Source organism: Coptis chinensis, chromosome 5, assembly GCF_015680905.1.
Source record: "Coptis chinensis isolate HL-2020 chromosome 5, ASM1568090v1, whole genome shotgun sequence".
Classification (NCBI taxonomy): Eukaryota; Viridiplantae; Streptophyta; class Magnoliopsida; order Ranunculales; family Ranunculaceae; genus Coptis; species Coptis chinensis.
In genome coordinates, this window is record NC_141460.1 from 42,008,507 (window position 1) to 42,022,448 (window position 13,942).

Consider the following 13,942-nt stretch of genomic DNA (forward strand, 5'->3'; position numbering starts at 1 on the left):
CTAAAACGCTATAAAAATGTTATGCGGTACGTTTGGAGAAATTGTGACATTATGTAGTATGTGAAAATTGTTGTTATGTTAAATGATATCATATGTTAGGATATCTATTAGTTGCAATATCTTTGAGAAATTGATATAAACGCTCCATTATTATATATGTGAGATGCTACTATGAAGTAGTTTAGTATTTGTGGATATTTTCCCACGGGATTGTGGCTTAATGCAATAATATATTGGCACGTGAAAGAATGAAAGTTGTTATGAGATATATTGAGATAATTCTAAATATATTGTGGCTTCATGCAATAATGTATTTGACATGCACGTGATATAGTGAAATGATTATGAGATATAAATGTATGACACCTGAATAAATTACGTAACAAAAATCCTAGAACCTAGCTACCACAACTCATGTGATTTGGCCCTTGTGATGGGCGTATGTGATATGATTAGCCTTTCTGGCGTTTCAGTGAATCTGAATGGCCCTTCTGGCGTAAGTAATTTGATTTGGCCCTTCTGGCATTTCAGTGAATTTGAATGGCCCTTCTGGCATAGCCGAATAGTGGCTTGATTATTCTGTTCGCAAAATTAGAACGAGACACGCGATATTTTATGCCGAATAGTGGCAGTACTCACATAGTGCTGTCAAAACAGCCCTCAAGCCCTCCGCCCGACCCAGCCCATGGGCTGAAAAAACCCTCAAAACAAAGCCCACATTGATTTGAGGGTAGGGCCGGCCCGGCCCTCAAACATATGAGGGGAGGGTAAGGGCCTAGACTTCAAATCTTAAGCCCGGCCCACAACCCGACCCTAATTAGGCCCTCATTCAGGCCCGCAGTAAGCCCTCATCTATAATTACCTATTTACCTTATTACCATATTAAAATTTTGTTTTACTTAAAATACCCTTAGGGTTATAATATCTACCCTTTTAGAAATTGGGTAAAGTTGTCATTGTACTTAATATAAAAAGTACTAAACAACAAACCCTATTTTCCCAGCCCCTTATTTTCACCATGGTTGCCGACAGGTTGAATCTCTCAAGATTAGTTTTCATTCATTTTATACTTCAATTATTTTATGTTTTAAACCTCATTAATTAATTGATAAAATTAATTTGCAATGGTCGAACGCCATACATTGAACGCCGTCCTTTACAAACTACAAGTGCACAAACGTGATCTGCATAGTATAGACGTCTCATGATGTTTTCCATGATATCTAGTGGGAGATTGGGCAATGGTCTCTCTGTCACCTGTTGTTTTGTGTTAGATCTTCCACTTTTGTATTTCTTGGCCACTCGATTCTTCATCTCTCACGTTCCTTTAGTTTGGGGGAGCAATAAATACAATTACTTTTTATAACTTACAAAGAGATATCTCTTTACTTTAGATTTCCATCTTTCACTAAATCTTTCTAAGCGAAATTCCATCTTTATAGGAAGTTATGTAACTGTTGAAGTTGTGGGCTTCTTCATCTCTCACGTTCCTTTATTTTGGGGGAGCAATAAATACAATTACTTTTTATAACTTGCAAAGAGATATCTCTTTACTTTAGATTTCCGCATCTTTCACTAAATCTTTCTAAACGAAATTCCATCTTTATAGGAAGGTATGTAACTGTTGAAGTTGTGGGCAGAGATTTTACCGCCCAATCAAGTCAATCAAGTCAAGTTTAAGCTTTATATGCTTTCTTTTCCTTTATGGTCCAGGTTGTAACTGTTGAAGTTGTAACTGTTGAAGTTGTTTTTTTTGTTTATGGTCCAGGTTGTTGTTTTGGTAGTGGTGGAGAACCAAGCTATAAGAAGTCCTTGAATCACATCAAAGTGTTTTTGTCAAGGTAAAATGATTTTCAATACTGTCCTCAAATTAGTTACTTCTCTCATCAATCAAAATAAATACTAATATTCTATTATATTCTAATTTGTTTTTAAATGCAGAGTTGACGCTGCGACGCTGCGTTACAAATTATTATTTCCTTAGGTTTGCTTCCTTCAGCTTGTTATATTTTCTTTACTAGATGGATAACATATTGGATTGTGATTCTGAGGTAGAATCTCCAGTTGAACCTTCAGTTGATGTAGAGTCAGTTGGTTCTCTGCCCCCTACTAGTACAGTTACTTCAGTATCCATTGGTAAAAAACTCCCAAGATCTTCTGTTTGGAACCATTTTAATGTTAAGGCTGATAAGAATGACGATGGTAGTGAAGTAAAAAAACCTGATGGGTTTGTTAAATATAGTGTTGTTTGTAAAATTTGTGAAACTCCTCTTTCTACTGGGGGTAGGGGAGGGACTAGTCACCTTCGTAGGCATGCAGAATCTTGTGTTATTAGAACTTCAACTGAGAAGGGTCAAACAATAATTGGTAGAACTGAGAATGGTGTGGTTTATTCCTTTAAGTTTAATCAGATAATTGCCTGTTGAGAAACTGTTAGGTATTTTGTCATTGAGGAATTACCATTTGTGAAAGTTGAGAAACCAACCTTTCATAGATGGATTAAGATGGCATTTGGTCCGCAGTTTAAACCTCCTTGTCATTCAACAATGAGAAGTGATGTGATGTTGAGTTTTCAAGAAGAACAGTCTGCTTTGAAAGATATCTTGAGAAGTGTTCCTGGTAAAGTTTGTTTAACATCAGATTTGTGGACGTCAAATCAGAAGCTAGGATATATGTGTATAACTGCCCACTTTATAATTAAAGACTGGAAACTTCATAAACGAGTCCTTAGCTTCCCCGTGCTTCCTGCACCTCACACTGGAAGAGCGATTAGTGATGCAATGTATGCCAACTTGTTGAGTTGGGGGATATGTGATAGGATAGGAACTATAACTTTGGATAATGCGTCTAACAATGATAGTGATGTGTCTCAGTTGAAAGATAAATTTTTTGGTGATGCTACATTAAGTAGAGAGCTGTGTCATCTTCGTTGTACAGCACATGTCATGAATCTGATAGTAAAAGCAGGATTAAAGCATGTTGAGGTGTCCCTTAATAACATTAGAGAGAGTGTGAAACATCTCAAGTCTTCTCAAGGTAAACTGGAAAAGTTTTTTGAGAACTGTAAATCTTTGAACATGAAGACAAAAAGATTGCCCGTTGACATTCCGACTCGGTGGAATTCCACCTTTATAATTGTAGTGGCAGGATGTATCAACGGAATAGGAATAGTGAGTTGGGCCGAATCAGCGTAACTTCGAAGTCCGTGATCCACCAGATTGAGCTGACAGCATGGGGTCGCGGTACGGAAACCCTACACATGGAGCTAAGAGGACCGCGAGATGGAGAGATAGGTGGAGGGCCATGATGGATGGAAAGAAAGGTATAAAGGGGAATAGTGGGTGAGAGAGAAGAGGAGGCAGATTCATTAACCTAAAGGGAGGAGAGACCTAAGAGAGAGGGGGGAGTGAGAAAGCTGAAGGAGGGAATAGTGTGTAAGGGTCAGGAAATAGGCTCATAAGAGAAAAGGTTGTAACATTTGGCGCCGTCTGTGGGGATAGTAGAAATGGCACCAAAGAAGGCGGCGGGTAGGCCACGAAAGATAAGGGTCCCAAAATAGATGCCGGAAGCGGAGGTAGAAGAAGGGGAAGGACGAGAGGAGGGAAGAGCAGAAGAGGAGGCGCGGCTTATGCGGGAAGAGATTGAAAGGCTGAGGGAGGAAAATGAGGAGCTGAGAAGAGAGAAGGAGAGGGTGGAGGAGGGGACCGAGGAAGAAACAGAGAATGAAAAGGTGGAGGACGAAGGGGAACAAGGACCAACCTTGGTGGATAATCCGGTGACCGGGTTAACGGCTGAACAAGTGCAACAAATGATTAACAATGATCGAGTGGCGAATCTTCATCAAACAAGGGGCCAAACAGGCGCGGCCAACCAAGTGGTGGCGGGGCTGAACCGCAACCCACTTGCAGATGCGATATGGACTTCGGAGGTACCAAAACACTTTAACCAGCCGAGATTCGAGAGATATGATGGAACGGGGGACCCGGCAGATCACATCCATCATTTTAGACAGCAGATGCCTCTTTGGCAAGAGGCGAGGTATGATGGTCTGCGGTGCATGATGTTCCCGGCCAGTCTTAAGGGTGGAGCTTCCGACTGGTACTATCGGTTGCCTTCGAAGAGCATAACCAATTTCCAAGAGTTAGAGCAGGCGTTTGTTGACCACTTTATACATCAGAAAAAGAGGGTTGTGGACATCGCGGCCCTATTTAACGTCAGACAAAGATCCGCGGAATCGGTCAGAGAGTACTTGTGTCGCTTCAAGGCAGAGACCCTAAAGGTAGAGAATCTGGATGAGAGGACGGCGGTAATAGCATTCGAAAGGGGGCTGCGACCTGGAACGGCAGTTCACCAGTCCGTGGCAAAGAACGAGATAGCAACACTGCACGAGTTATATCCGAGGGTAGAGAAGTATATAAGATATGAAGACACCATGCAGAAGGAGTCAAAGAAAGGAGCCAAGGCGATCGGGCGGTAGAGAAAGGGGGTGAACGCAAAAAGACCGAGGGAAATAGCCGAGGAGGGGAGAGGTACCGCGGACAGTCCTCGAGGCCAGAAAGAGGAAGGGAGATAGCGCGGAGAGAGCAAAGGGAGCGGAAGCCATACCGCGAGGTGGAGCACGTCCCGTTGGTGAAACCATTGAGTGAGATACTTCCGCTGATTAAGAATGTGCATGGATATGAAAGGCCGCGAACCATTCCGGCGGAAATGCCCAACAAGCCGTACTATGAATATCACCAAATGCGTAATCACGAAACCAATGATTGTTATGCCTTGAAATGGTTAGTCCAGAGATTAATAGAGAAGGGGATGCTGAGGGAATTTGTGGGGGAAAACACAAACCGGGAGCCCGGGCTTGCCGCGGGACGGATATTGGGGACCATAAATGTTATCTTCAGCAGGGAAGCGCTGAGTCACAATGCCCACCGGGATAAGGTTAGAAGGACGGCGACTATCCAGCAGGTCAATGAGACCCATAGCGGGCAGAGATACAGAGCAGATTCAATGAGCGGGGAGGAGAAAATCACGTTCTCCAAGGCAGACCTCCGAGGTGTGGATACGCCACACGAGGATGCGTTGGTTATTACAGTGGCGATGGGCAATTGATAAGAGCCCAAAACTGTAGTTTTAACCCTTTAACAGTCATACTTTTAGACCAATTATGTGAGTAATAATTAAGAGTTAACACTGATTACGTGTTTTTATGCATTCCGTGCTTCAAAGTCCATTATGTGCGTAAATGTGCCACTTTAGCGAGATAAAGGAGCAAAGGTCGGTTACTAAGGAGTTCCGTGATTAAAGGCCAAGTTTCGAGAAGACAAAGCCTTTCTAAAAGCCCGGTCAAAGTCAAAAGTCGAAAAGTCGGCGCGTAAAATTGAAAGAAAAAGTCAACGAGAACTTCCGAAGGACATATCTTTGGACTCAGACCTCGGAATGGGGCCTACCTTATGTCAAAACGACCGGCTCGGAAAGAGCTTTCCAATGGTCTAAGCCTTGACCCAATCAGAGGAGCATAAGTAGACGGAAAGTCTGTTGAAGCCAACTGCAGCTGAAGAGGCCTTTCTGGACTGAAAGAATTGGGTTTTGGGCCTGATTCTCTGGCCCAAAACATGGCTCCAAGCCCATGCACGATTTTTGGATCTGAAAGTATAAAAACAAAAGCTTAGCTATTTGTTGGAGGGAGGTTAATGGTAGATAGTTAGACCTAGAAATAGATTAGATTAGTAGCCTCCATTAATGGATTCTAGATCTAGTTTTTCATATAGCTTAATTAAGTTTAGTTCCATTTCAATTATTGTATTAGATTAACCCTTTGAATCTTGTTCTTCATTTTGATTAGATCAATAAAGTAGTATTTTTATCAACTTCGATTTTTGTCATTTCCATTTCTAGATCTAATTTCAATTCCTATCCTTATTGCATTTTAGTCATTAAATTAGATTTTATTATTGTTTAATTAAGTAAATTTCAATTCTTTATATCATGTTTAGTTTAAATTTAATCGGAAATGATTGCGTAATGATTCTCGGCTAAACCTCCATTAGAGGGGGTTGAGAAACCTTGATGAAAGCTTGATTCCAATTATCGTAGATTTGTCGTAAATTCCATTCCACTCTAGAAACGTTTAGTTCACCATGAGAATGGGTTTAATCGTTCACATGCTAGTTATTAATTGGTAGGAATGCCATGAGTAATTAGGGATTAGGAAGAACCAATTGTTCTGCGAAGCAGTTCAATTCGGATTACGACGATTTGTCGTTAATAGGATTAAGTCGAGTTAAGGTGGAATCAATCCCCCTCTAACTCCTTATCATCGAATCAACGTAGCATTCCCTTAGTTATCCACATAGTCGACTAGTGCATCTTGTGGGTAGTTGCATCGTAGTCTAGTTGCCTTTTTCGTAAATCTCTCATTAGACTTTAAGTTTAGAGTACTTACACTTGAGAACATAGCATGCGGAAGGACTAAGAGTGGAACGAATCACTCTACTCCACTATATCTCATAGGATTGAGAGTAGAATCTTCGATAATATAGGCACTTAAGATAGTTTTAGTTTACTTACGTTTTGATTTTATCGTTCATTTCGTGAGTAGACTATTCATTTTATGTATTATCAAATGGCGCCGCTGCCATCTTAGTTTCACTTTCGTATTGTTTTCGTAGTGTTAGTACTGTTCTTAAAAGTCCCATTTCACCCACCCACCCTTGTTTGATTCATACTGTGGTTGTCCATTTCGAGTTGAAAAATTCGGGTAAAATTACACCGATGCCTTGCATCTTTCCTTTCCTTTGCCGACCCCTCTTCCTTTGGACCTCATCGACCAGCCCCATGTGGGCCATGTGGACCGCCACTTCCTTCAACTCGAATTCTAAAATACACCGAGCGACACCGCCTCTCTGTATGACCAGCGCCAACAACAAAATTTTTCGGATTTCGGCCGGTTTTGATTCGAACTTTGATCTTTCATATTTTTCAGTGTTCTAACTCGCTATATACACTGAACAAGCGTAAACAAGACGCTATTCATAAGCGAAGCAAGGACCTAATCAGTATTCCTTTCTTCCACACCTCACATCTCCTCGTTAGAGGTTTATACTAGTATATCGAAATTGTTTGGAGTGTCGGCGTGTTTAGCTAAGTTGGTCTTAGCCTTGTATGAGGTTAAGGTCCGGGTGAACAAAAACAACCGAACGTAAATACACAACAACATCAACAATCAAGTCTATCTAGTATACCACACACTACACCTCTAGCTACTATTTCACATACACCACCGATATAATGGCGAAGAAAGAGAGACTCCTCTCTCGACTTCTACAAAGCCTTGGCGATAGCCCCAAATCTTGCATCGTTCTAGCGGACCCAGTGGGGATTTCGAATCCCCAAATATTTTAATTTGTTACCCGCTTTTCATGGATTAGACCATGAAAAACCTTATCGGCTTACGCATAGGATTGAACAAGTCCTAACAACATTCCACCATCCTACGGTTGGTGCGGAACAAATTAAATTAAGGGTATTCCCTTTCACCTTAGCCGATAAGGGCGTCTTGGTTAACTGCCCAAAACTTAATAATTACGTGGACTCGTGGGCTAAACTTGTTCATTTTGTTTATGGAACATTTTTACCCACCCCTAAAGACGGATGAGATGCTTTCGAAGATTCATTTCTTTCGACAAAATCCTCATGAATCATTTTCGAGGCTTGGAATTGTTTCACCGATCTCCTTATAGAGTGTCCACATCATAACTTAGCGAAAGACACGTTAGTTAGTTGCCTTTTCAAAGGACTTCTACACCACCATAAAGAAGTCCTTGACATAATGAATGGGGGTAGTTTCTTAACCAAAGGAGCCTCGGAGGCTTATAAATTTTAGAGGACCAAACTAAGCGAAATAACAACTAGTGAAGATATCCACCACTCGCTAGTTCTAATACTGATTAAGGCAGCGTAGAATGTTTGAAATTAAACATGATCCCGAGCTAAAAACTCTAATCGAAACACTCACTAAAAGGTAGAGGCCATTTCGGTTCAACAAAATCCTATCCCCAATCAATGTAAATTCAAGTCCATGTAGTTTCTGTTGGAGCCCCTCGAGCATCCCAACTCCCACTCGTCCTATAGCCTATGAACAGGGCTTGTTCCATTAATAGTGAACCTAACGCCTGTGGAGACAAAATCCCAACTTCGATTGGAGAAATAACCAAAAAGCGTCACACCCCAAGTACAATAAATAATCAATATGTTAGGCCTTCGCGACGGCTTTTAACCAAGCCCCACTACGACAAGGGCGACAGGGTCGGGAATTTTAATAATTATAACAACCAAGTGCAACCTCGACAAGGTCAAGCACAAGGTCAAAGTAGTTATAATAATTATAATGCTAATAGAGGTATCGTTCCGTAAATAATAACTACCAAAATCCACCCATAAATAATTCCGTGAAATAGTTCCAGTCCACCCACCCGTGACTACTACACCCACACAACCGGATCGTCTTGACACCTTCATACAAGTGAGCCAAAACTTTTCCAAACCATGGCTCAATCTAACCAATAGCTTCTACAACTGCTAATAATTTTAACCAAACGGTTGGCTCAAGATAAAGCCCAACCCAAAGGTGTGTTTCCAGGTAACGAAATACCTAATCCTAAAACAACAAATACAGCCTTTGAGGTAACCGATAATACTAGTAATGAGTATGAAAATGTAGGTGAGCTAAAGGCCATCACCACCCTCCGTTCTGGCAGAATGGTTGATAACAAAGTAACTATGCCTATAGTTACCCCACCAGTAGCCCCTACACCTGCTATATTACTAGATACCGAAATAGAAACTGAAGAGCCTACCACTGTAGAGGTACCAGTTCCAACACAACCTAAGAAACAGGAAGCCACGGTTAAACACCTAGGTAATACCATTGATAAATATAGACAGAAACCACCATTTCCACAAAAATTAGCCATGTTAACTAGGGATACAAATTACGAGGAGATTAGGGATGTTTTCAAGAATCTAACTATAAACCTTCCCTTCCTCGAAGCTATAAAAAAGCTACCACACCATGCTAAGTTTCTTAAGGAATTGTGTACTACTAGGCGTAAGACCAATATACCAAAAGACGCCTTTTTAACAGAACAATTCCCAACTCTATCTGAATATAATGGAATTGTTAAGTACAAGTGTCACACCCCAAATTTCCAGAAAAATTTAAAACTGATATTCAATCATCTGGAAACCCAGGGTGAAACAAAACCCACTAACATATTATCAACCACAATATTTAAAATCTAAGATCAAATTAAAACGGAAAGAACAACGCTTCATTTACAAATAAAATTTTTACTAACCAACTCTATTACCTTTGTTTCAATTCAAAACTATACACTTTCAAAAACTTAAACCGAAGACTCCAAGAGCAAAATCCAAGTCACGTGTCTTCATCCATCGCACTCCACCATCTATGTTCCTAAGAACACACCCACGTTACAAAACAAAGCAAACATGGGTCAAAAAATTGAATTTGCTTTGTATGAGTAGACTAACAACAAAATATATATAATAATCTTTCAAATGAATAATATAACATTACAAACAATTTCAACTTGGAAGACAATATAGTTCCGTTTTCCAAAAACGGCTTGTAGTTTCTTCCCAAGTAAGATTTCACCCCCAACATACAAATTCCAAGAATCTCATATAATAGTACTCGTCATTCCCACTTTCCAAAATAACTCACAATACAATACCACTTACATTTCATTTATTAACTGCACATATGATAACCTAATTAAATATGAATTGGGTATACCTTACCTTTAAGCCAACACGTCGTCTTAGGGTAGGATATTTACGTCCCTGCAGAAAAGATTAATAGATCCTACCCTCCCCGCAAAAAACAGAGTTAGACATCACAATAAATTGATTTATCTCAAATCAAAATTCTATTCATGACCCAACCTCATTTAAGACATTGAAGTCTAATTGATATAACCTGGTTCGTCCCGTATCTTTGAGGAATACCACTTATCATAATACCTATATCAATGATAGTCATTCATATGACATCATTACGTCATAAAGTTTCTGCGTGCATAACCATAGATCTCAGACTATCACAAGTCATTAATATTTTCGTAATAACATATCAAGTTATAGTCATTTCACATTCACATAGAAATTACAATCATTTACTAATATTATTCACCGTCACACTTCATATCCATAACATCACACAATTCATATACTTTTACTTTAGTATCACTTTCGTCTACTTATGAGAACGAGGAAAAGTCACAATCAAGGAGTACATTCATCCCTTTGTGAGTATCAACTCATACAAACCACGTAAACATTTATCATAAGAAATCATATACATCATATGCAATAACTCCATCACACGTAAAAATCAATATTTTACTTTGCTTATTACTTATCTCGTTGACTCATTTATTCAAAGACACAACCTGTGACCTTTAGTTCCTACTCCACGATTTGCACTACACACATTTGCCAAATCACACATATCCGTCGCCTCACTCACACCGAAAGTACCACTACAAGACATCGTCCCAAGCGGATATCGCCTCCGTGAAACATACTTTCATCTTGTAAACTTCGTAACTTGTGAGTCACAGACCATCTCTCGGGCTTTCCATACACATAATCACAAAGCCTCTTTTGGGCATAACAAAATATCAGGTCATTCATGGCACATTCAATGAATACCTTGGGTCATTCCCGCCACATTCAAGGAATACCCATCATAACACTAACGGGCCATTCATGGCACATTCAATAAATGCCCCGAAATCATTCCGCCACATTCAAGGAATACCCAAACCTACATTCCGGTACATTCAAGGAATACGACCAACCCCCAGAAGGCGAATACCTTAGTTCCTCTATAGGGCAGTCCAAACGATTGGGTCATTCATGGCACATTCAATGAATACCCGGGTCATTCATGGCACATTCAATGAATACCCATCTATCACATGACATCACAAGTCATAAACATTTCTTTTCATTACCAAATCCTGAGGCGTGGAGAGTTCTAAAGATGTGGGCGACACATTAAAACATTATTATCACTTATAATTATACTAACATTACTCATGTCAAAATAGACCACACACATGAAAGAGTCACTTTCGGCCAAGGCAAATCAAGCACTTAAATATCATTTAATGTAAACAGACTTATAATCAAACAAATACAATTTACATAACCACACTCATATATACAATATTGTAAACAAATAGTTCATTAACCCAAAATTCAAGTCCACACACACTAATGTCCAAAACATATCTACATATACTAAAGTCTATATTCATATACAACTTCTATCTCACACATATATATTTATGTAGTATCAAAACAACAGTACTTTCTAACACAATCACATAGTTATCACACAAACTAATATATATATTATAGATATAGATATAGTGTAGTCTTTTGCTCAAAGTCTTCCCTTTCATTATCCAAATCTTTCAAGATTGGAATCAAGCCTTCGTAGTTCTTATTAGCCACATAATCAATGCTAAGGTTTTTCCTACATTCATCCAAATGACATGTAACTTAATTATTTAGAAACTAAGGTATTTAGATATACTTTTTCATGTAGAACTCGAAGTCCCAACCTTAGCCCATCTAAAAGAAAATTTAGGTTGAAAACGGTCAAAATCCTAATTTCAAATTGGATTTCTCGACGGATATCTTTCGAATGGAACAACTCTTTCCACAGGTATCCAAACGCATCGAAGCTTTTTGTGTTGCAAAGCTGACGCACAGAACTTACTTTCTCTTGTTTAACAAAAATACCCAATCATCAAGGTCAAATCTTTCTTAGATAAATGACAACCAAAGTTATACAATATCCGGCCGATTTTTTATTACTATATATATATCCATATAAACAAACATATGAAAAACTGAAAAGTCAACATTCCAACAATCCAACGGTCAACATTCAAAGTCAATAGCGGTCAAAGCGTCAACACCTCAAAATGGTCAAGGTCAAACTCAACAGTCATGGTCAAGGTCAAACTCAACATGTCATGGTCAAAAGTCAACATCTCCTAAAACCGAAAAGTCAAACCGACAAAGTCAAACCGTCCCAAAGTCAAAGTCAAAGGTGAAAGTCAACCGTCCATGGTCAAAGTCAAAGTCAACGGTCAAAGGTCAAAGTCAGGTCAAAAAGTCAAACTGACAAAGTCAAACTGTCCAAGTCAAAGTCAAAGTCAAAGGTGAAAGTCAACATTCACAGTCAATAAATGCCCACCTAACCTATGACATTAAAAAATATAAAACTCAATTCCAAAACTTTAGGCGTGGAGTTCTAAAAGAGTCGCGGTAACTTTATTTACGCATTATTGAACTTTATTTTATATATCATTTCAGAGAACGAATGAGTATCTTGATTCCTGTAATTTTTATTTACGCGTTATTAATTTCAGGGATGTCTTAGTGTCATAACGTTGCATATCATAAAATACTGCAAAATCACATAGTAGTTAATACACATACACACGTATATATAGAGGTCTTAGCCAAAAATCAAACACGTTAATAGTCCTAGACTTATCCTATTAGACCGAATCATAATTTTAGGAAAAAGTCAAATTTTGGGTCAATCCTGGTCAAAGTCAACTCTGGTCAAAGTCAATAATCCAACTCGGGTCAATAATAACATTGGTCAACCCGCCCTTAAACTCCAAAAACCCAAAAGCCCAAATCCTAAGGCCCATATTCTAATCTTAAAGTCAAAATTGAAATCCAAAACCACTCAAGCCCACTTACGAAGTCGCCAAGCCCAATCTAAACTTACTGTTCATAAATTATAACTTGACCCATTTGGATTTATAAAACCAGCCCACCTGAATAAAAGAAAACCGCCCATGTAAGCAAAATTAGAACTGCCCCAACAAAATAGAACCGACCCAACTAAAACCAAAACCGCCCAAAACCAAATAGAATTCGACCCCAGGCCCAACCGAAATAGAGTTGCATATTGGTGAGATGGGGAGCACCGATCCAAATCGCAACTCATCCCTCCACCACACCAGTTCGGTTTCACCACCACCATCCTCCAAACCTAACCAAAATTACTCCCCATCAAAACCAACAACATTTAATAAACGCGAAAATCCACAAATCATTCACTATATATTCTTCATCAAACTAGATCTCGAATTTGGCGCCATTATTGGCTTCTCCGAGCTCCACTCGACAGCCCTCATCACTCCACCGATATCACCACAATCAATCCTAAATAAACCAACACGATCCATCCAAAAACAAAAATTTATTATCGAGGAATGGGCGTCAGCCATTAATTAATGGTCAAGCTGGAGCTTTCCACAAAGACTCACAAATTCTCCCCTAAACGAATCTACACTCAATCCTCGCGACAATCAATTCGCGATACAACCCAAAACAACCACCATCCACATTTGATCGAACCCTTCCTCCACATTAGATGGCGCTGCCATTGTTACCCTTCTGAGCTTGAACGAAATTTCATCCCATCACCGACCACCAACCTCCAAAGATTTAACCCCCCCGACATCAATCCACAAATTTCCAATAAAACGAGAGAAACAAAGAAAAGTGACGAAGTCCTTGCTCACTGACTGGACTCATGGACGCCATTGAATTTAAGTTCAAGCTTGAAAATAAACTTAAGTTCGAGTTTCAAAACCACGCACCAAACCGAGTTTAAAACGAAACCCCAAACCGACCTCTTTTCTAACAGTTCAACGGTTTAATCACAAATCCAAATTTAAATAAGGTTTAATAAAACAAATGGCACGAAGTCCAACACAATAGTATAATGAATAAAAGATCAATACACGAGAAAACCATATGCGTTCGGTGAAATAGCAAAATAGCTACTCACGCTGTATGAAACAAAAAGTCGACGAATCCTCCT

General features: G+C 39.4%; 1 protein-coding gene across 1 annotated transcript; it reads left to right on the forward strand.

Moving 5' to 3' along the window:
* The first annotated feature begins 2,504 nt into the window (after window positions 1-2,504).
* LOC147497545 (zinc finger BED domain-containing protein RICESLEEPER 2-like) lies at window positions 2,505-3,194 on the forward strand. Its single transcript, XM_086562923.1, has one exon. The coding sequence runs from the start codon at window positions 2,505-2,507 to the stop codon at window positions 3,192-3,194; it is 690 nt and encodes a 229-aa protein (XP_086419049.1).
* Window positions 3,195-13,942: the final 10,748 nt, after the last annotated feature.

Excerpts from the sequence above, each read along its gene's own strand:
- LOC147497545 (XM_086562923.1), top strand. The coding sequence starts at position 2,505 with ATGGCATTTGGTCCGCAGTTTAAACCTCCTTGTCATTCAACAATGAGA.